Source organism: Pan paniscus, chromosome 10 (assembly GCF_029289425.2).
Source record: "Pan paniscus chromosome 10, NHGRI_mPanPan1-v2.0_pri, whole genome shotgun sequence".
NCBI classification, from domain to species: domain Eukaryota; kingdom Metazoa; phylum Chordata; class Mammalia; order Primates; family Hominidae; genus Pan; species Pan paniscus.
In genome coordinates this window covers 116684499-116707356 of record NC_073259.2, presented here as the reverse complement: position 1 = coordinate 116707356, position 22858 = coordinate 116684499, and the positions used below count along the sequence as shown (strand labels likewise).

The 22858-nt window shown below is 50.9% G+C and overlaps 1 protein-coding gene across 2 annotated transcripts; it reads left to right on the top strand.

The window, feature by feature from the left end:
* Positions 1-356: 356 nt before the first annotated feature.
* On the top strand, positions 357-20207 carry SELPLG (selectin P ligand). 2 transcript variants are annotated; one of them, XM_008957953.5, is made up of 2 exons: positions 357-8748; positions 18139-20207. In XM_008957953.5, exon 2 carries the CDS (start codon positions 18144-18146, stop codon positions 19410-19412), a length of 1269 nt encoding a protein of 422 aa, XP_008956201.2. In that variant the 5' UTR covers positions 357-8748; positions 18139-18143; the 3' UTR covers positions 19413-20207. The 2 variants fall into 2 exon arrangements, with proteins under 2 accessions (XP_008956201.2, XP_063449697.1); XM_063593627.1 differs by lacking the exon at positions 357-8748 and adding an exon at positions 11716-11845.
* Positions 20208-22858: the final 2651 nt, after the last annotated feature.

The following is a 22858-nucleotide window of genomic DNA, read 5'->3' as shown; positions in this document are numbered from 1 at the left end:
CGGGTGAAAGTTCCCCTGTGGCGAGTGTCAGGAGGGCTGGGTGGGAGATGGGAATTACTGCGCATCCCAAGATCCTTGAGGATAAGGTGACTGCTGAGTTGGTTGGATTGGCTGAAATGTGGAGGGGGGTGAGTTTAGAGAGGCAGATGGGATCCTTCAAATTCATTGTAGTTGGAGTTTAATTCATGTGAACGAAAATGGGTAAGAGGGCAGATTTTAGGATCCTGAGTTTAGTGAGGGGCAGATAGAGGGTGAGGCATGCGGCTCCCTAACAGGCTTCATGGTGAGGGGCTAGAAAGCAACGTCAGGGCCGTTGCCCAGGGAGCCTGAGGGCAGAAGTCAGAGGAGGAAGTTACCCACTTCAGGACTCAACTTGGAAGGCAAGTAGACAGGTCTATTCTGCTGTCAGAAAAAATCTGCACACTTGAGCTTGGGCACTCACCACCGGGTGCTTAGTTTTGTTCTTAGAGTAGCTTCCTCACACTGATCTCAAAGAGTAAGTGGACTTTTGGGGAAGGACTTCCTGGTGGGTTTGGAACAGAACTGGGGAGAAGTGGCTCAAAGGCCCCCAGGCAGTTGTGGGGGCAGAGAAAGCTTTGGGCTGCCAGAGAGGAGCAGTCATCTGTGTCTCCGAGGGGAAGAGCAGGGAGCAGGCCTGGTTACAGTGGAAAGGGATCACACACAGGGTGCCTGGCCCCCGAAATGCTGCGGAACGTGGTTGGGGCTGGTTGCCAAGTTTGTCCAGGCTCCTCTCCACTGGGTGTCTCTCAGGCCCCCAGCAGCAGGGCTCCCTTCCCAAGAGCCCTGTGCCTCTCATCACCCATTTCCTAATCTCTCCCCCACTAGGTAGGGTTGCATTCGTCTTGGCATTCACTGAGTGAGAACTTGCATTTACAGTGAGAGTGTCACCGGGCTGGAGAGAACTGTAATGGAGCAAGTGACCCCTGGTCCAGCCAGGAGAGGTGCTCAGGCTAACGCTTAGTGCCTTGAGGGAGTTCAGCAACAACGTCCAAGCTTGGGGGCTCTAGTGATGAAGTCTGAGAACTGGGAAGTGCCCCATCCATGACAGGGAGCTGTTGCAGCTTCATTTCCGTGCAGAGATGCTATTTGGGTTGTGGAAGTTGGAATAATACCTCTTGGCGAACAAAATCCTGGGCTGCTTATCACCATCCCCACCTACAGCTCCCCAAATGCAAAATGAGTTCTTACCACCCTGAGCAGTGTCTTCAGGAGGCAGTGGCCTAGAATGCCTCATAAACCACAAGGTGGAGATTCCATCTGGGGATCTGGCCACCTGCCAGGTGCCTCCCCATGTAGATACCAGTCTAGTGTCCGAACAGCCTTGTAGCTGGTTTCTCTGCCTCCAACCGCCTGTTCCCTGTTTTGCTTCTAGAGTGATGTTTTCTGTCAAGGTCTCTGAAGGAGACACAAGTGATTATCCCTTTTGTCTACAGGAGGAAGTTCATGCTCTTCCACCTCTGAGCCTCCTTGACTCCCATCTCTTCTTGCGTATCCCACACCCAAGCTCTGGTTTCACAGTGCATCCATATCCCAGCTACTTCTCACACCTGCCTGGTGACTCCCCCAGCCTGTGCTCCCATCATTTCTGCGTGGACAGAGCCTCTCTATTAGCGTTCTCCAGAAGAAGAGAACCAATAGGGTCTGCGTGGGGGAAGAGAGAGAGAGATCGGGATGTATTTAAGGAATTGACTCACATGATTATGGAGGCTGCTAAGCTCCAAGATCTGCAGTCAACAAACCAGAGAGACCCAGGAGAGCTGAGTTTTTCAGTTCAGATTGGAAAGCAGCTAAAAACTGATGTCCCAGCTTGAAGGCAGGCAGGAGTAATTCCTTTTTTTTTTTTTTTTTTTTTTTGAGACGGAGTCTCTCACTCTGTCGCCCAGGCTGGAATGCAGTGGCACGATCTTGGCTAACTGCAGCCTCCACCCCCTGGGTTCAAGCAGTTCTCCTGCCTCAGCCTCCCAAGTAGCTGGGACTACAGGCATGCGCCACCACGCCTGGCTAATTTTTGTATTTTTAGTAGAGATGGGGTTTCCCCATGTTGGCCAGGCTGGTCTTAAACTCCTGACCTCAGGTGATCCTCCCACCTCGGCCTCCCAAAGTGCTGGAATTACAGGCATGAGCCACACGCCTGCAAGGAATTCCTTATTACTCAGCCTTTTTGTTCTATTCAGGCCCTCAACTGAATGGATCCACCCCCCCACACCAGAGAGAGCAACCTGCTTTACTCAACCCACAGATTCAAATGTTCATTTCATCCAGAAAACCCTCACAGACACACCCAGGGTAACGCGTGACCAGATATTTGGGCATGCCATTGCCCAGTCAAGTTGACAAGGTTAACAGTCACAGCTTCCTAACCCAGCTTCCCCCACCCACTTGAATCTGTTCTCAGAGCTGCAGCCATAGTCACCTTTTCAGGTATTAAGGTGGGGGAAGACATGCTAAGGCCCATGGGCTAACTCCAACCTGCCGGAAGCTTCTGTGTAGCCCACAAGCTAAGAAGGTTTTTTACATTTTTAAATGGTTGGGGGAAAAAACAATATTTAGTGACAAGTAAAAATGATATGAAATTCAAATTTCAGTGTCCATCAGTAAAGCTTATTGGAACACACTGTGCCTTGTCTGTGGCTGCTTTTGCTCTATACTTGAAGAGTTGAGTAGCTGCAACAGAGATCGTATGGCCACAAAGCCTAAAATATTTACTGTGTAGCCCTTTAAGAAAAAGCTCATTGACGCCTGTATCTAAGGCTTCAAACCCTCCATGGTTTCCCATCCCACTCAGAATAAAAACTAAATCCTCACCACTGGCTTAGGAGGCCCCGTGTTGCCTGCCCTGCCGCCCCTCATCCTCTCCTGATGTTCTCTTGTGTTCAGGAGGTCTTCTACCCCTGAGCTTCGCATGTGCTGTTCTCTCGGGAGTGCCCATCCTTTCCCCACCTCCAGTGTCTGCCCTTCCCAGCACTTCACCTGACCCCCATATGTAAATAGTGCCCGTAGCACCTTAGTAGCACTGATAGCTGATCTATCATCTCATTGGAGTTTTGACTGTCTTCCCTGAATTGAATATAAGCCGCATCAGGACAGGCACTGGTTTCCTTCACCGGGATCCCCAGAATCTGGCATGATGTGCCAATCAGTACTTTGTAGACATTATCTGGGATGGGAGCACATATTGCATTATCCGCCCAGCAGTACTTTGCTCACAGAATAAGACTGTCCCAGAGCACAGTCAACTCCAGGTGACCTATGAGCCCCTTGGAGACACCATCAGTGGCATCAGATCTGGGTTTTCCTTTATGGGGGCCTGGGAGTTGGGGAAGCCAGGGACCACGCAGGCAGAGCAGATACACAGTGATGAAGAAAGGGCTTCTGGGTCCCTGTAGCTCCCCGAGTCCATGCCTAAGGTCCAGCTTTATTTCTGATCTTAAATTCCACAAAATATCCCAGGACTCCTATTGCCAGGCCCCTGGCCTCCTCAAACAACACCAAGGTTTCTCCCCTAAAGACCCCTTCCCAGGGGTCTTTGAGGCCAGGTGATTGAGGATGTCTGCCAGAGGCATGGATTCCTTCAGCCACTACCCTCTGGGGAAGAATCACGGAGTCTGGAGTACATTTCTAACATTTGTTTGCCCTCTGGCCTTCCAGGTCTGGGACCAGCAGCGCTGGCTACCCCCAGCCCAAGCAGACCCAGTGAGCTGGGGAGCCCCCTGTTTTCTTCCACTCTGGAGGAATGGCTTCATGCTGCAGTCTCCAGCCCAGAAATTGGTTCCTAGTGCCGCCCAGATTGGCAGCGAAAATCTGGGGCCGAAAGTGAACTCCCCAGAGCTCTGTTCCCATTTGAGAAAGGGAATTGAATCCTGGCTGGAGCAGGCCCACAGTGGACCATTTCCCCTTTGGATGATTCAAATCAGCAAGCTGTAGCCCGTGAGCCCCCCTAGCAGCAGGGGAACGGGGGAGGGCAGGCAGCTGGGTGTGACTTCCCCTCCTCCCTTCTGGGCCTTGCTTGCGAGCAGCTCTGTTCTTATTCTATTTCATGAGACCGTTGCTTTCATTCGAACAAAAGGTCCCATTGTGAGTCAACTGAAAAGACCACTGCCCTGAGAAACAAGCGGCACAACCAGCAAGACTCTTGCTTTCCTCGGAGGAAGGAACAGGCTTTTAATGGGCTTTGCAGTCTGGCTGGGCTCCGGTCCGCCTGTGCCCTCCTGCGCCACCAGGGAGCCTCAGTTTCCTTGGAGGGACAGTGACCACTGGCAAGGGAGGTGGGATTCTATAAGCGACGTCACCCCTGTTTTCCCCATTTTTAGGGAAGCGGACACAGGTTTGCATAGGAAGCCAGCATCTGGTCGGGGAGGGATAACAGTTCCTGACAAGTTACACATAGATTATAAAATCTCAGGCTATACCTGGCCTGTCAGTTATAGTCCTTGCCTAGCCACATATGTTCAGGATTCCACAAATGTTTAATTTTTCATTTTCTTTAATAACTGTACTGTTGACCAACCTAAGCTTGGTAAATACCAGGCTGAAGCTAAGTTGCGCTGGCTTTTGGCACCCAAGCCTCCAAGCCTTCCTCTCTTTGTCTCTATAATATGAGGCTTTATTACAGCTGTGCTTGTCACTGGTGGGAACAGTTCCCCACCCCGAAACAACAAAGAAGCAAAACGCAATTAAATAGGCCACTGCACACATGCAGCTGTACAGGCTGTGGTGTTGCCTCTGGGGACTGGGGACCACCATGAGGCTGCAGGCATTTTCATCCATCAGCGAATGGAAGGAAGACTGAATTTAGTGCACGGATGATCATTTAAGTATAAAGAGGTTATAGGTTGTTTGTTTGAATACCAAATCTCTAGTTGCTCAGGATCCACTTGTAAGAGAGCTCCAAGTAGGGGCCCAATGAGCCATGTTTTTGCTTTAACATGGGGCTGTTCCAACAGTAGCAGGCAGTTAGTTACAACCAGGAGCACATTTTTCTCAGAAGACCCATAAACAGCTCTTGCTTCCTAGGCTAGCCCACTACTGGGCTCCAGTGTAGAGAGGAACCTAACACCCACTGGCTTTGCTGATTGCAATTCCTGCTCCACACCCCAAGCAGGCTCACACGGTGTTGCGAGGAGGTGGGGAGAATTGGGTCCTCTTAGACCAATCACAGCAGGCAAGGTCTGCAAGGAGCTGGAATCACTTATATATTGAACCAATATTTATTGTGATTGAATGCAGGCTCTTTCATAGGACACCCTAGGTTCAGACTCTGGCTTTGCCACTTACTAGCTCTGTGACCTTAGGCGAGTTTCTTAACCTCTCTGGAACATTTTTTTTTAATCTACAAAATGGGGATACTAATAGTACCTACCTCATGAGGCAGTTGTAACAATTAAACAAATTAGTAGACCAGGCATGGTGGCTCATGCCTGTAATCCCAGCACCTTGGGAGGTGGAGGCCGGTGGATCACTTGAGGCCAGGAGCTTGAGACTAGCCTGGCCAACATGGCAAAACCTCGTCTCTACTAAAAATACAAAAACTAGCAGGCCATGGTAGTGAGCACCTGTAATCTCAGCTACTAGGAAGGCCGAGGCAGGAGAATCACTTGAACCCAGGAGGCAGAGGTTTCAGTGAGCTGAGATCGTGCCACTGCACTCCAGCCTGGGTGACAGAGTGAGACTCTGTCTCAAAAAAAAAAAAGAAAAAAAAGTAAAATAGACATCATTATATACATTTTTGCTGTATACAAATACAGAAAAGAAAATATATTTAAAAGGAAAGGGGCATTAATAATTATGCCACCCAGAGATAGGCACCGTCAGCATTTCTTTCAGTCTGTCCTCTCAGCATGCAAGCACACTTGAATTATGCTGTTTATATACTTCTGTGCCCTCTCTTTTCTACCTAACAGGTCTTGAGTGCTTTATAAGCATTCAGTATAAATATAACTTTCATGCCTGCGTCACATTCCATCAAGGGACAGGTTTCTGTAGTAGGGGAGTCTGTGTTTTTTCCCAATATTTCTCTCACCTCAGATATCATTGCTTCAATCTTGGAAGGCAACTTGGAGTATTTTTCTTGGGCTTCATTCCTAGAAGCAGAAACATATTCACTTTGAGTCTTTGACTCTCACAGATGTCAGGTGCGGTGAAGTGTGGTTTTATGGTCTTCACACAGACGACATACACCAGATTTATCTTAGCAATATTTGCTCCTCTGAGAAGGAAATTTCACTGCTCAAGTCTCACCTTGAAATAGATTACTTGGAGCTGGGCGTGGTGGTGTGCTCCTGTAACAGCTATTGGGGAGGCTGAGGCAGGAGGATTGCTTGCTTGAGACCAGGAGTTTGAGGCTGCAGTGAGCTATGACCACGCCACTGCACTCCAGATTAGGCCACAGAGCAAGACCCTATTACACACACACAGAAGAAATAGCTTACCTGCTGCTAAGCTACTCCTTTTTCCTTACATATAGTAATTGCTGATGTGCTGGAGCTCACCGTTCAGCCTGCACCATCCCAGGCTAGGGGTTAAGATCAAGAACATTATTCCATGTGCCTGGACTTGAGTCCTGGCTCTGCCATTACTCTGTGTGCCCTTAAGCAAGGCACATTCTCCCTCTCAGCTTCAGTTTCCTCATTTCTAAAGGCAGCTTCGAGGATTATATGAGCTGATGTATGCAAAGCACCTACCACAGGGTCTGGCATTGACCACAGGCTCAGGAAACGTTAAGCGTTTGTGTTGTGAGGCTTTGCAGGTGATGAAACTATTCAACTCTGCCGCTGCAACGTGAAAGCAGCCAGAGACAATATGTTTACACCAATTAGTGTGGCTGTGTCCCAAGAAAACTTTATGAAAACGGAATCTCGAATTTCACAGTTTTTATGCATCACAAAACATTTTCCAACCACTTAAAAATGTAACCACCATTCTTAGCTCACAAGCTGCACAAAACCACGTGGCAGGCTGGATGTGACAGACAGCTTGCAACCACTCACCTCCGCTAATCAGAGAGTGACCTGCAGGCAGTCTTGGGTCTGTTTAGAGTTTCTCAGTCCCCTGTCCCTGAAGGATGGCTATTTCCAAACCTGCTAGGGAAGGGTGAGGGGCCTGGGTTCTAGGGGTCTCACTTCCCCTCTTGTGGCTTCAGTTTCCCTGTCTGTGCTGGCAGGGTGAGCTTTTGGCTGTTTCCAGCTGCAGCTTCTTAAGGTGGCTGAGACTGTGTCATGGCGAACACCTGCTGGGTCTCTGGTTTTCATTTTAAAACAACCTGTGTGCGGCTGGGCACGGTGGCTCACGCCTGTAATCCCAGCACTTTGGGAGGCCGAGGCAGGTGGATCACCTGAGGTCAAGAGTTCAAGACCAACCAGCCTGACAAACGTGGAGAAACCCCATCTCTACTATAAATACAAAATTAGCCGGGGTGGTGGCACATGCCTGTAATCCCAGATACTCAGGAGGCTGAGGCAGAAGAATAGCTTGAACCCGGGAGGCGGAGGTTGCGGTGAGCCGAGATTGTGCCATTGCACTCCAGCCTGGGCAAAAAGAGTGAAACTCCATCTCAAAAAAAAAACAACTTTGTGCAAGGCAAGATATGAGTATCTTTCTGTGCATGTCCTGAGCCCTTGCCTGGTGCAAAGCTGCAGGGCAGATCCTGGGAGACCCCCCTATTCCCTCCCTTCTGGAAGTGTCTGGGTATTCTTAGGCCTCCCAGTCTTTGCCTCTGCTGTGCTCTCTGCCTGGGATGCCCACCTGGCTTGTCATCTCAAGTGCCACTTCTTGGAAGCTCCTCCTGTTAACCTCCCTCCCCCACCCAGGATGGAAGGAGAGGCCCCTCCCTTGCTCACCGCAGGATGGCACTCACTGCGCTGTGTCATTGTGGCATGATGTTCCACCGAATTGTTTACTCGCTGGCCTCCCCATTGGATGGGGGGCTACCAGAGGGCCACAGCCCAGAATTGCTGGCCTTTAGACCTCAGGGCATGCAGTCTGGAGTGCCAGAGTTGGTCAAATGAACAAATTTAGGATGAAGAAATAAGATAAGCAGGCCTTGCCCTTGTGGTATCTGTAGTCCAGCTCCCTAGAGAGGCTCTTGGTTGCAGCTAAAAGGGCCTGTGCTGTGCATCTACAGAGAGTGTTTTGAGTCCTGCGAGAAGAAATACACCATATTTGCAAACCCTTTGAAGATTCATATTTTGTGTTTTTTGCCCCCTGACCACCTCCCACCCCTCCCCACGCCCCACCAATCTTGGGCAAGAAGCAAGACCATTCTCCTTTTTCTCTGGTCACTCCTGTCCTTCATGGGGGCTCCCTCTGGCCCCGACTGTCCATTGCTGCTGAAGTAATGCTGTGGCCTTTCTCAGTTTGGGCCCCACCCAAAACCGAAGAACTTCTCCCCAGAAAGCTTCTACTTGGTTCTTAGTGTTTTCACAGTTATGGGAACCCAAGAACAGTGTCAGACCTAGGAGGTGCCCCACTACCCACCCTGTCTTTATCAATGTTGTCACCAAAGCTGTCACAAACAATGGGGTGTGGGCTGTCACATGGCCCTGCCTAAGTAACCACATTCTCGCTTCCTCCTTCCACACACAGCCACTGGGGGTTGCTCGGATCCGGGACTGCCGCAGGGGGTGCCACAGCAGTGCCTGGCAGCGTGGGCTGGGACCTTGTCACTAAAGCAGAGAAGCCACTTCTTCTGGGCCCACGAGGCAGCTGTCCCATGCTCTGCTGAGCACGGTGGTAAGTGCTGGCTTGCAAAACCCCAGGGAGTGGCTGGAGGTCCCCATGGGCCAAGGGCCTGCCTTATAGCTGCTGGCAGGCCCGGGTAGGACCGCCAGGCCCTTCTTGAGCTGCAGCCCCTGGGGAGGGCAAACTGAGGCTCCTCCGACTCAAGACTAAAGTCTTCCTGGAGTCTGTGGCCTTATTCTGTGACTCTTCTGAATCCTGCTCCTGCCAACTTTTTTTTTCCTTCTTTTTTTGAGACAGGGTCTTACTCTGTCACCCAGGCTGGAGTGCAGTGGCACAATCATGGCTCACTGCAGCCTTAAACTCCTGGGCACAAGTGATCCTCCCACCTCAGCCTCCTGAGTAGCTGGGACTACAGGCACACATCACCGCATGCAGCTAATATTTTTACCTTTCCTAGAGATGGGGTCTCACTTTGATGCCGAGGCTGGTCTCAAACTCCTGGCCTCAAGCCTCTTGCGTTGGCCTCCCAAAGTGCTGAAATTACAGGTGTGACCCACCAGCCCCAGCCTCCCATTAACTTACTTCCCTCCCTGGCCAGTTTGCCTGCAGCGTCTGGCTTGGCGGCATTCTGATTTTGAAAATCAGAGAAACCATGAGTGTTTCCCTAGAAATGATCTTATCCTCTCCTTTCCTGGATGGGAAACTGAGGTCGGGAGAGGTGAAGGGATTTGTTTAGGGGCGGAGCTGAGATTAGGTCTGGAAGACTCCAGAAAGTAGAGGGAGTGCAGGATTTCTCTTGAAGCTGCATGTTATGGACGCATAAAAAAGTTCTTTTCAGAGAAAGATGCATTCTTCCCACTTTTTATAAGACTGAGGAAATGACACTTGTCTGTGGCAAACTATTAAAATATTAGAATTAAGATACTATTGTTAGCAAAAGGGAAAACAATAATAATAATAATAATTAGAATACTTGGCTGGGTGCAGTGGCTCACACCTGTAATCCCAGCCCTTTGGGAGGCCGAGGCAGGTGGATGGCCTGAGCTCAGGAGTTCTAGACCAACCTGGGCAACATGGTGAAACCTCGTCTCTACCAAAAATACAGAAACTTAGCTAGGTGTAGTGGTGTATGCCTGTGGTCTCAGCTACTTGGGAGGCTGAGGTGGGAGGATCACTTGAACCTGGGAGGGGGAGGTCGCAGTAAGCCGAGATTGTGCCACTGCACTCCAACCTGGGTGGCAGAGTGAGACCCCGTCTCAAAAAAAAAAAAAAAAAAATTAGAATACTCTTATTAGTTTGTATTTGAGATACTTTCAGGACACTAAAAGGAAATGGTGGGGGCCAGTTGTGCCCTGCTGTACACACACACACACACACACACACACACACACACACACCATATTGTCGATATCTGGGCTTCTGTTGCCTGGAATTCTCTTCCTCTTTCCTCTTTCTTCTGTTTTCCTTTTTTTTCCATCTCTGACTTTGAGGCCCCCAGAGCCAGGCCCCTCAGTGGGCCGGGGCCTCAGAAGGTGGCTCCCAGGCCCTCAGACAGCCCCAGAGTCTCTTCCGAGGCCGTGCTCTAGGTGGTTGATGCCTCCCTCAGCAGGCTTGGCCAGCAGCCAGGGGAGTTAAACCTCAGAGAGCGGAAGGGCTGGGCTGCTGGGCTGGGCCCAGAGTGGGGCATTCAGAGGAGCTGGGGAATCAATCATCCGAGAACCTTGGAGGGTGGACAGTGCCCCTTTTACAGATGAGAAAACTGAGGCTTGAAGGGGAGAAGCAGCTGCCTCTGGCGGCATGGCTTCTGGCTGCAGGATGCCCATGGAGTTCGTGGTGACCCTAGGCCTGTGTCTCGATTTCCTTTGCTGAACTTGAACAGGAAGATGGCAGTGGGGGCCAGTGGTCTAGAAGGAGATAAGATGGCTGGTGTGTGTGTGTTGGGGGTCTGTGTTTGTTAATCTGTCTGTCTACACAGGAGTGTTTAGAAAACTGTTTAAAGACAGTTGTTCAACTAACCAGATGTAGGTCTCATTGAATTCATTTGTGCCAAGTACCTTACTGCCTCTGGATCAGGCCAGCAAGTTTGGGTTCCAACAGGTGTAACTTGGTTCTTGGCGGGGTGGAGGGTGGGGAGGGGGGTGTAACAAAAAAATCTCAACTAACACTGAGTTAGTTTGCAAGCCACCAAATATTAAACAGATATACAGCATATCTGTGCTATTAACTTTTCGTGAGGAGGGCTGGTCACCGTGGCTCATGCCTATAAATCCCAGCACTTTGGGAGGCTGAAGCAGATGGATTGCTTGAGCCCAGGAGTTTGAGACCAACCTGGGCAACATGGTGAAAACCCATCTCTACAAAAAATTTAAAAGTAGCCGGGTCTGGTGGCATGCACCTGTAGTCCTAGCTACTTGGGAGGATCGCTTGAGCCCAGGAGTTCAAGCCTACAGTGAGCTATGATTGCACCACTGTAGTCGAGCCTGGGCAACAGAGCAAGACCCTATCTCTAAAATTAAATAAATAAATAAACCTTTCATAAGGGCGATGATAAGTGGGAAAAAATGTCTACAGAGACTCCCTGATGTGAGTTGAGGTAGATGATGGAAAGAGGTTGGAAAGTGTCAGCTGGCAAATGTGGTGTGAAAAGTGTGAAGACAGCACGTGCTGTGCAGTTCTGTGCACGTTCCCCTGCCTCAGTCACATGTCCTCTTCTGCAGAGGCATTTAGTGAGGCCCCTGGGGATGCCAGGAGACCCAGGAGAGCTCCTGCCCTCCAAAAACTTGTGGTCTGATGGGGGCAGCAGAGCAGACAGCCACAATGGCTGCCAGCCACTGGGGCAAGTGTTGCGAGGGGTGTGTGCCTGCCCATCGGCTAAATCCTGGGCCTGTGGCCTGATCAGCAAGACAGCTGTGGTTCCTGCCTTCTGGAAGTTTAGGAGTCAATGTGAATACATTTTTAGAAAGTAAATGAACAGCAGAAATGATTTAAACACGGGAGGTGACTAATTGTGCCTGGGGCAATCTGGAAAGGCTTCTGGGAGGACTCAGCATTTCCCTGGCCCTCTTCAACCCACAACAACCCCATAAAAAGCGGGTGCTACCATTGTCCTTGTATTCCAGCTAAGGAACCCACAGCTCAGAGAAGTGAGGTGAGTTGCCCCAGGTCACACAGCTTCTAAGGGACAGAGCTGGGGATTGACCTGGTTTGATGTGACTCCCAGGGCACAGCAGGGCAGGGCAGGGCCTGTCCTGTCTACCCAGACTTAGATCTGCTGCCTGTGCCTCAGTTATCTGGGGTCTTTCCTTCTCTTGGTGACTACTTGACCCAAACCCCGAGATGCTCAGTCTTTTGAATTTTAGCATTCCAAGATCCTGCCCGCTCTGACCACCAGTTTCAGGATTCTCAGTGCAAGGTTCCTAGCGGCGTGGAGCCCCACGAGGATCTTTCCTGAGCAGCTCAGGGCGGCCACACGGCGGGGTCTCTGGAGCTGGAGTCTGGGCCCCCTGCAGCCTGTTCCTCCACACAGCCTAGATGGGGCCCATATGGGTTCTAGATGGGGCCTGGGCCAGAAGCAGCCTGGTTTTAGGGTGAAAGAGGCAAACGAGCAGTCTCTGACCTACTCTGTTAGGCAAGTGTTGAGACAAATAGGACGTGGTCACTGGAGACCCCTCTGTCGGAGCCCTGCCCTGGCCCCACTTCTGTGGGACTGTCTTTTGGCCTTCCAGGAAGAGGAGAGGTGGAAGGTGGGGCCTGGGAGTGATCCGGCCGCTCCGGGCCTTGCTTGCTAATCAGTATGATGGCACCGTTAGAGCCAGTGAACACAGGGGTGAGGAGGAATGAGGTCACCAGATAGTGAGAGGATGAAATCATCCCTCCGCGGGAGGGGCTTCCACATATGTCATTTTTATTGTTGTATAATACATTTACTGTAGCAAATATTAAGGAGGTATTATGCTACCTGCCATACACAGTGAGAAAACTCAGCTCCTCCCCCTTCTACCTGTGTGGCCTCAGCTGAGACAAGATCTCTCAGAGCCTCGGGTTTTCTTTTATTTCATTAAAAAAATATGTTTTTTTCTTAGAGACAGGGTCTTACTCTGTCACCCAGGCTGGAGTGCAGTGGTGCGATCATAGCTCACTGCAGCCTTGACCTGGGCTTAAGCCATCCTCTGGCCTCAGCCTCCCGAGTAGCTGGGACTACAGGCATCACCAGCATACCTGGCTAATTTTTAAGTTTTTTGTAGATATGGGTCTCAGTATGTTGCCCAGGCTGGTCTTGAACCCCTGCCTTCAAGTCATCCTCCTGCCTTGGCCTCCCAAAGTGCTAGGAGTACAAGCTCGAGGCACCGTGCCTGGCTGAGCCTCAGATTTTCTTTCTGTTAGATGGGCTGATGCCTGCTCAGCTGTGGCCTGGCTCCAGCCTGCTGTGTCTTAAAGCCCGTGGGATGGCAGGGACCAGGCTGGGGTGACCAACAACCCCCCACCCCCAGTTTGCCTGGGAGTGAGGGGTTTCTGGGGTTGAGGGACTTTCAGCACTGACACCAGGAACATGTAGGATAAGGTGGTTGCTTTAGACGGGCCCAGGAAAGGAGGTCTGGGCTTTCCGAATGTACCAGGTCTTATCATAACAGGTACGGAGGTCTCTGCTTTCTCAAAGCCCAAACACCCACGGGGGAGGTAGAAAGGCCGCCATCTCCATACCCTCTGAGTCTGAGACCTCCATTTCCTCTGCTCATCTGCCTGCAGCGCCGAAGAGAGTCCTCCAGATAAAGTACCCCCGGCTGGAAGCCAGCGTCTGGGACCTTCCATACACTCATTCAATTCTCATGATGATTTTTTTTTTAGCAATATTGCCGGTTTTACAATGAGGACTGAGGCTTAGAGAGGGTGAAGCAACCTGCCCGAGTTTACACAGCCGCTAAGTGGGGGCAAATGTGGGATTCAGGCCCCAGCCTCTCCTCCACCCCAGCTGTCTCTGGGTGCAGGAGGCTGTGGGGATGGCTGTAGGGGAAGGGTGGGCAACAGTGACAGCCTACCTGAAGAACTGGGCCCCAGCACCCTCCGTGTTTCTGTGTTATTCTCCCAGCCTCCGGGCTGCTGCAAGTCCGGCCCTGACTCACCAAGATGCCTCCCCCAACCCGGGAACCAGGGAGACCAGGCCTTGCAACTTTGCCCCCACCTTCTCTGCTTCCAGGAAGTGGCTGAGGGCTTTGCCTTCCAGGAACAGAGAACTGCCCAAGTGGGGGTTGGTGGCTGTGAGTGTGCTCATAAGTATGAAATATGTCTCTAGGCTAATGGCTTCTTCCTAAAGTCCCTGCCTCCAGGAAAGTGGGGCCAAGGTTGGGCCGTAGATTCTTCCCCCAGATAAGAACTCTACCCCAAAGAAACTCTGCTGCCCTGAAGGCAAATTGGGAGGCAAAAGTGTGTGTGTGTGTGTGTGTGTGTGTGTGTGTGTGTGTTACATTTATTAAGCACCTACCGTAAGCTTGGAACTTTTGTTTTCTTGTTTTGTTTTGAGACAGGGTCTCACTCTGTCGCCCAGGCTGGAGTGCAGTGGTGTGATCTCGGCTCACTGCAGCCTCTACCTTCCAGGCTTAAGCCATCCTCCCACATTAGCCTCCCCAGTAGCTGAGACTATAGGTGTGCATCATCATGCCTGGCTAATTTTTCTATTTAAAAATTTTTTATTTTATTTTTGAGGCAGGGTCTTGCTTTGTCACCCAGGCTGGGGTGCAGTGGCATGATCACAGCTCACTGCAGCCTCAATCTCTCCAGGCTCAAGCAATTCTCCCATCTCCGCCTCCTGAGTAGCTGGGACTACAGGGGCACACCACCACTCCTGGCTAATTTTTTGTATTTTGTAGAGACGAGAGACAGGGTTTCACCATGTTGCCCAGGCTGGTCTGGAACTCCTGAGCTCAAGCAATCCACCTGCCTTGGCCTCCCAAAGTCCTCGGATTACAGGAGTGAGCCACCGTGACTGGCCTAATTTTTCTATTTGTGTCGAGATGGGGATCTCACTATGTTGCCCGGGCTGGTCTTGAACTCATGGGCTCAAGTGATCTGCCTGCCTTGGCTTCCCAAAGTCCTGGGATTACAGGCATGAGCCACCATGCCCACCAGCCTGGAACTTTTGAATCTATCCCCTTGTTGCACTCTCTCAACAGCCCTGTGAGATGGGCACTGTTTCTTATCCCAATTTTACAGATGGGAAAACTGAAGCTCAGGGAGGCAAGCATCTGTGTCAAGGTCATACAGCTTGTAAGGGACAGAGCTAGGACTTGAACATCCTTTTTGTCTGACCCCACATCTATGCTTTCAACCCTATGCCCTGCATGGCACCCAGTAAATATGTGGCAGGCCTTTCTGGGGGACATAACTTTCAAGCTCCTCCTTTTTCTTACTCTGCCCTCCCTTTCCCACCCAAGTCCACAAGCCCAGCCTTCTGTCTCCTCAACTAGGTCAGGTGTCTCCTGACGGCCTCATGCCTTCCTGAACCTCACTGGGTTTCAATCTGATCTTGACCTCTCACCAGCTGTGTGTCTTTGGGCAAGTCACTTCACTTCTCTTAACCTCAGTGTGGTCCTTGGTAAAATGGGGATAATTGTGAGGGCCAGATGTCTCTGGTGCAAATATCGTAAAGTTTGGTTTAAGAAAGTATTTTTTTATTTTTTAGACAGAGTTTTGCTCTTGTCTCCCAGACTGGAGTGCAGTGGTGTGATCTTGGCTCACTGCAACCTCTGGCTCCCAGGTTCAAGCAATTCTCCTGCCTTGGCCTCCCAAATAGCTGGAATTACAGGGAGCACCACCACGCCCGGCTAATTTTTGTATTTTTAGTAGAGACAGGGTTTCACCATGTTGGCCGGACTAGTCTTGAACTCCTGACATCAGGTAAGCCAGCTGCCTTGGCTTCTCAAACAGTTGGCATTACAGGCGTGAGCCACTGCGCCTGGCCTAAGAAATTATTTTAAGATGTGGGTTGGGTGTGGTGGCTCATGCCTATAATCTCAGTGCTTTGAGAGGCCGAGGCAGGAGGATTGCTTGAGGCCAGGAGTTTGAGACCAGCCTGGACAACAGCAAGACCCCGTCTCTACAAAAAAAAAAAAAAAAATTAAAAATTAACCAGATGTGGTGGCATGTGCATATAGTCCCTACTACTCAGGAGGCTGAGGTGAGAGAATCACTTGAGCCTAGGAGGTCGAAGCTGCAGTGAGCTATAATTGCACTACTGCACTCCAGACTGGGAGACAAAGTGAGAATCTGTCTCTAATATAAGTAAGTCAATAAATAAATGGAAATAAATTAGTTTAAGATATGATCAGATTTGCATATTTGAAACCAACATAGGCCTGGCACGGTGGCCCACGCCCTGTAATCCCAGCACTTTGGGAGGCTGAGGTGGGCAGATTGCTTGTGGTCAGGAGTTTGAGACCAGCCTGACCAACATGGCGAAACCCTGTCTCTACTAAAAATACAAAAATTAGCTGGGCATAGTTGTGTGCGCCTGTAGTCCCAGCTACTTGGGAGGCTGAGGAAGGAGAATTGCTTGAACCCGGGAGGCGGAGGTTGCAGTGAGCCAAGGTCATGCCACTGCACTCCATCCTGGGCAACAGAGCGAGACTCTGTCTTGGAAAAAAAAAAAAGAAAAGAAACCAACATAATTCTAACTAACATATGAAAGAGATCAGATTGAACCTGGAAGGTGAGGGGCCCGTGAGTGAGTTACAGTCACCCGAGGAATGATGAGCAACTGTTCGTTCCTCCAAATCATGTGAATGAAGTACAAAGGAAGAGACTGGAAATTGTCCAGGTGCTATTCTTGAATGCCCACTCTGCATCAGACACTATTCTAAAAGTTGTGTTATATCCAGGGAATGCAGGAATACCTGAATCCTGCCCCAGAACGTGGCTGTCACTCACCATAGGATTCTCAGCATAGAATTTTTAATTCTGTAAACACCAGCCAGTGCCAAGGAGAGCATGAGGGGAGAGAAAGAAAACAAGAAAGCGCAGGTGTTCACAATGCCAAGAAGAAAGATCAATGAGATGACCAAACAAGAGGCACTGTCTTTTCTGGCTACCTAGTAGGGAGGACAATGTAGAGTCTCTGAATAGACAGTGGTCCTACCCACAGGCACACTCAGTGACTATAAGCTTCCTGAGAGCAGGGCTGTTCTGAAGAGATTTGAGTTTTCTCCTGGCCATGGAGAGTGTAATTAAGTAGCCCTGGGCCCTTGAAGACTTATAGTGCAGGTTGACTGAAAGAACTAAATCAGCCAATCTTTGCTGAGAGGTTGTCAAGCAAACGAAGTGCTAAGGGTCTTGCATGCATCCCTTCATTTTATCCTCACAATAGGCTGTGAAGTAGGCACCGTCATCCCTGTTGTGCCTTGTGCAGGCAAGAACACCACCAAAGCAAATGGGACCAAGCCAAGACATTGAGAAGGAATGAGACAAACTGAGACTCTGAGGACTGGCAAGGGCTATGGAGGGTGGAAGCAAGATAGGAGAAGGAGGAAGACAGACATATAGAGGTGGCATGGCAGTGGGCAGGGAGAGGGGGCAGCAGGTAGAATCAGACTCCAAGAGGCCTCAAAGGTCCAATAAGCAGCGGTATCTGGGAGGTCTGTGGTTTACAAACTCTTCTGCTTATGGACTTCGTAAGTGGTCAATTAATCTATTTATGAATTCTGTGCAGGTACTACTTTACTCTTATGATAGATTATAAATAATGTAATACTTGAAATTAAGAAGGAGTGACATGAGGTCAGGCGCAGTGGCTCATGCCTAATCCCAGAACTGTGGAAGGCCAAGGTGGGCAGATAACTTGAGGCCAGGAGTTTGAGACCAGCCTGGCCAACATAGTGAAACCCCGTCTCTACTAAAAATACACAAATTAGCTGGGCGTGGTGGTGCATGCCTGTAATCCCAGCTTCTCGGGAGGCTGAGACAGGAGAATCACTTGAACCCGGGAGGTGGAGGTTGCAGTGAGCTGAGATAGCGCCACTGTACTCCAGCCTGGGTGACAGAGCAAGACTCCATCTAAAAAAAAAAAAAAAAAAAAAAAGGAGTGACATGAAAAGTTAATAGAACTAGAAGCAGAAGCACTAATTCTTTCTACACCCCAGTGGATTGTCTTGTCCACAAATAAAGTGGCTTAACCAAAATGGAGAGGGAGGCAAATCAATTTCTATGCACCATCTAGAAGAAGTTAAAGGGCCCTCCTGGATGGCTTTATTCATGTTGATTAGTAATAATAATAACTGCTACTGGCTGAGGATCTTCTCCATCCCAGGCATGTCAGGGATGCCTAAGTCCCCAGTCCCTGCTCCAGACCAGACATGCTTCCAGCTGTGGCAGTAGAGGGTGGTGGTCTAGGGTGCTTGCTAAGCCCAAGGGTGAAGCTCTCTTGACATCCCTCCACCCATTGTCTCCTCCTAGGTGCCATGCCTCTGCAACTCCTCCTGCTGCTGATCCTACTGGGCCCTGGCAACAGCTTGCAGCTGTGGGACACCTGGGCAGATGAAGCCGAGAAAGCCTTGGGTCCCCTGCTTGCCCGGGACCGGAGACAGGCCACCGAATATGAGTACCTAGATTATGATTCCCTGCCAGAAACGGAGCCTCCAGAAATACTGAGGAACAGCACTGACACCACTCCTCTGACTGGGCCTGGAACCCCTGAGTCTACCACTGTGGTGCCTGCTGCAAGGCGTTCTACTGGCCTGGATGCAGGAGGGGCAGTCACAGAGCTGACCACGGAGCTGGCCAACATGGGGAACCTGTCCACGGATTCAGCAGCTATGGAGATACAGACCACTCAACCAGCAGCCACGGAGGCACAGACCACTCAACCAGTGCCCACGGAGGCACAGACCATTCCACTGGCAGCCACAGAGGCACAGACAACTCGACTGACGGCCATGGAGGCACAGACCACTCCACTGGCAGCCACAGAGGCACAGACCACTCAACCCACAGGCATGGAGGCACAGACCACTGCACCAGCAGCCATGGAGGCACAGACCACTGCACCAGCAGCCATGGAGGCACAGACCACTGCACCAGCAGCCATGGAAGCACAGACCACTCCACCAGCAGCCGTGGAGGCACAGACCACTCAAACCACAGCCATGGAGGCACAGACCACTGCACCAGAAGCCACTGAGGCACAGACCACTCCTCTGGCAAACACAGAGGCACAGACCACTCAACCCACAGCCACGGAGGCACAGACCACTCCACTGGCAGCCATGGAGGCCCTGTCCACAGAACCCACTGCCACAGAGGCCCTTTCCATGGAAACTACTACCAAAAGAGGTCTGTTCATACCCTTTTCTGTGTCCTCTGTTACTCACAAGGGCATTCCCATGGCAGCCAGCAATTTGTCCGTCAACTACCCAGTGGGGGCCCCAGACCGCATCTCTGTGAAGCAGTGCTTGCTGGCCATCCTAATCTTGGCGCTGGTGGCCACTATCTTCTTCGTGTGCACTGTGGTGCTGGCGGTCCGCCTCTCCCGCAAGGGCCACATGTACCCCGTGCGTAATTACTCCCCCACCGAGATGGTCTGCATCTCATCCCTGTTGCCTGATGGGGGTGAGGGGCCCTCTGCCACAGCCAATGGGGGCCTGTCCAAGGCCAAGAGCCAGGGCCTGACGCCAGAGCCCAGGGAGGACCGTGAGGGGGATGACCTCACCCTGCACAGCTTCCTCCCTTAGCTCACTCTGCCATCTGTTTTGGCAAGACCCCACCTCCACGGTCTCTCCTGGGCCACCCCTGAGTGCCCAGACCCCATTCCACAGCTCTGGGCTTCCTCGGAGACCCCTGGGGATGGGGATCTTCAGGGAAGGAACTCTGGCCACCCAAACAGGACAAGAGCAGCCTGGGGCCAAGCAGACGGGCAAGTGGAGCCACCTCTTTCCTCCCTCCACGGATGAAGCCCAGCCACATTTCAGCCGAGGTCCAAGGCAGGAGGCCATTTACTTGAGACAGATTCTCTCCTTTTTCCTGTCCCCCATCTTCTCTGGGTCCCTCTAACATCTCCCATGGCTCTCCCCGCTTCTCCTGGTCACTGGAGTCTCCTCCCCATGTACCCAAGGAAGATGGAGTTCCCCCATCCCACACGCACTGCACTGCCATTGTCTTTTGGTTGCCATGGTCACCAAACAGGAAGTGGACATTCTAAGGGAGGAGTACTGAAGAGTGATGGACTTCTGAGGCTGTTTCCTGCTGCTCCTCTGACTTGGGGCAGCTTGGGTCTTCTTGGGCACCTCTCTGGGAAAACCCAGGGTGAGGTTCAGCCTGTGAGGGCTGGGATGGGTTTCGTGGGCCCAAGGGCAGACCTTTCTTTGGGACTGTGTGGACCAAGGAGCTTCCATCTAGTGACAAGTGACCCCCAGCTATCGTCTCTTGCCTTCCCCTGTGGCCATTTTCCAGGGTGGGCTCTGTCTTGTTCACTGCAGTATCCCAACTGCAGGTCCAGTGCAGGCAATAAATATGTGATGGACAAACGATAGCGGAATCCTTCAAGGTTTCAAGGCTGTCTCCTTCAGGCAGCCTTCCCAGAATTCTCCATCCCTCAGTGCAGGATGGGGGCTGGTCCTCAGCTGTCTGCCCTCAGCCCCTGGCCCCCCAGGAAGCCTCTTTCATGGGCTGTTAGGTTGACTTCAGTTTTGCCTCTTGGACAACAGGGGGTCTTGTACATCCTTGGGTGACCAGGAAAAGTTCAGGCTATGGGGGGCCAAAGGGAGGGCTGCCCCTTCCCCACCAGTGACCACTTTATTCCACTTCCTCCATTACCCAGTTTTGGCCCACAGAGTTTGGTCCCCCCCAAACCTCGGACCAATATCCCTCTAAACATCAATCTATCCTCCTGTTAAAGAAAAAAAAAATGGGACTGGGAGCGGTGGCTCATGCCTGTAATCCCAGTACTTTGGGAGGCTGAGGCAGGTACATCACCTGAGGTCAGGAGTTCAAGACTAGCCTGGCCAACATAGTGAAACCCTGTCTCTACTAAAAATACAAAAATTAGTCAGGTGTGGTGGCACATGCCTGTAGTCCCAGCTACTGGGGAGGCTGAGGCAGGAGAATTGCTTGAACCCGGGAGGCGGACGAGGTTGCAGTGAGCTGAGATCACGCTACTGCACTCCAGCCTGGGTGACAGAGTAAGACTCCGTCTCAAAAAAAAAAAGATTCAATGACCCTTGTTAAAGCATGGTAAGGAAGACTTTGTTCAAGGGGAGTGGGACTCTCTCAATCACTGCAGGGACTGCAGCTATGGGATTTTGCAGTGGGGGCATTTGGGCTCAACTGTGAGTACAGCAGGGGCAAGTGGGAACTGATAGCCAGGGAACAGGGCTGGATATCTGCAGCTGGAAAATTACCAAGAGGAAACATCAGGGGAAGGGGAATTCTGGCTAAACTGACTGCTGGGGATGGGTTCTCGGTCATTTTCTACACTGACCTAACAGGATTCATACTGGAGGCAGGCCAGGGTGCTCAGACATCACCGGGGGGATGGTGGCAGATGAAGAACGTGATCAGCTATAGGAGGTGATCAGATATGGGAGGTGATCAGATATGGAGTGGTGGGGGGAGGGTTGTTGCTAAGCTGATTTAGCAGAGTTCTTGTTAGAACTGGATTTTATTTATTTATTTATTTTGAGATGGAATTTTGCTCTTGTTGCCCAGGCTGGAGTGCAATGGCGCGATCTGGCTCACTGCAACCTCCGCCTCCTGAGTTCAAGCGATTCTCCTGCCTCAGCCTCCTGAGTAGCTGGGATTACAGGCATGCGCCACCACGCCCAGCTAATTTTGTATTTTTAGTAGAGATGGTGTTTCTCTATGTTGGTCAGGCTGGTCTCGAACTCCCGACCTCAGGTAATTCGCCCGCCTTGGCCTCCCAAAGTGCTGGGATTACAGGTGTGAGCCACCACTCCCGGCCCAGAACTGGATTTTAAAAGGAAGTGCACAGATGGGCCTAGGAGAGTACTCAGGGGCCTGACCGATTAAAGCTTGGCCAAGCACAGAATCTTTCCCACTCTCCAGAAGCTCACCCTGACCTCTCCTTTTCACTCAGGCCTTGTCTCTCATTAACTGCCAGTAGCTTATTGGTGATCCTAGATGCAGCCTGCAACCTTTTGTACAACTCACAGAAGCACTGATTTGCTGTCAAATGGTGGAAAAGTTCAAGCTGCCAAACTTTTTCTTAAAGGACCAGACAGTGAATACTGTAGGCTTTAGCTGTTGCAACACCATAGCCTCTGTTGCAACAACTCAACTCTGTCCTTGTAGTACAAAAGCAGCCACTGACAATATGTCCATAAATGAATGCGCATGGTTGTGTTCTAATAAAACTTTATTTACAAACGGGCGGCAGGCTCATTTCAGCTCCGTCAGTTTGCTGACGTCTGATTTTAAGCATAGGGTGACCAGTCGTCCCAGTTTGCCCGGAACTTTCTTGATTTTAGCACTGAAAGTCCCATATTCCGTGAAACTCAGCCCCAGTAAACCAGGTTGGCCCTGCTATTTAAGCAACACTTGCATTATCCCATTCAAAACTCACACTACCTTGTGAGGGTCAGGTCACCGCCCAGTGGATTCACCTTGCCTGCTGCCTAGACAGAGCCGATTTATCAAGACAGGGGAATTGCAAGGGAGACAGAGTAATTCATGCAGAGCAGGCTGTACAGGAGACGGGGATCAGAGTTTTAACGACAATTTGGCGGGTAAGGACTTGGGAAGTGGGGAGTGCTGATTGGTCAGGTTGGAGATAGAGTCATAGGGGGTCGCAGTGAGGTTTTCTTCATGTCTTCTGTTCCTGGCTGCGATGGCAGAACTGGTTGAGCCAGAATACCAGCCTAGGTGGTGTCAACTGATCCATCCAGTGCAGGGTCTGCAAAATATCTCACGTAGTGATCTTAGGTTTTACAATACTGATGTGATCCACAGGAGCAATTTGGGGAGGCTTAGACTCTTGGAGCCAGAGGCTGCATGACCCCTAAACCATAATTTCGAATCTTGTAGCTAATTTGTTAGTCCTGCAAAGGCAGATCGGTCCCCAGGCAAGAAGGGGGTCTTTTCAGGGGGAAGGGATATTATTAATTTTGTTTCAGAGTCAAAACATGAACTGAATTATTTCCCAAAGTTAGTTCAGCCTAACTTT

Excerpts from the sequence above, each read along its gene's own strand:
- SELPLG (XM_008957953.5), top strand. The coding sequence starts at position 18,144 with ATGCCTCTGCAACTCCTCCTGCTGCTGATCCTACTGGGCCCTGGCAAC.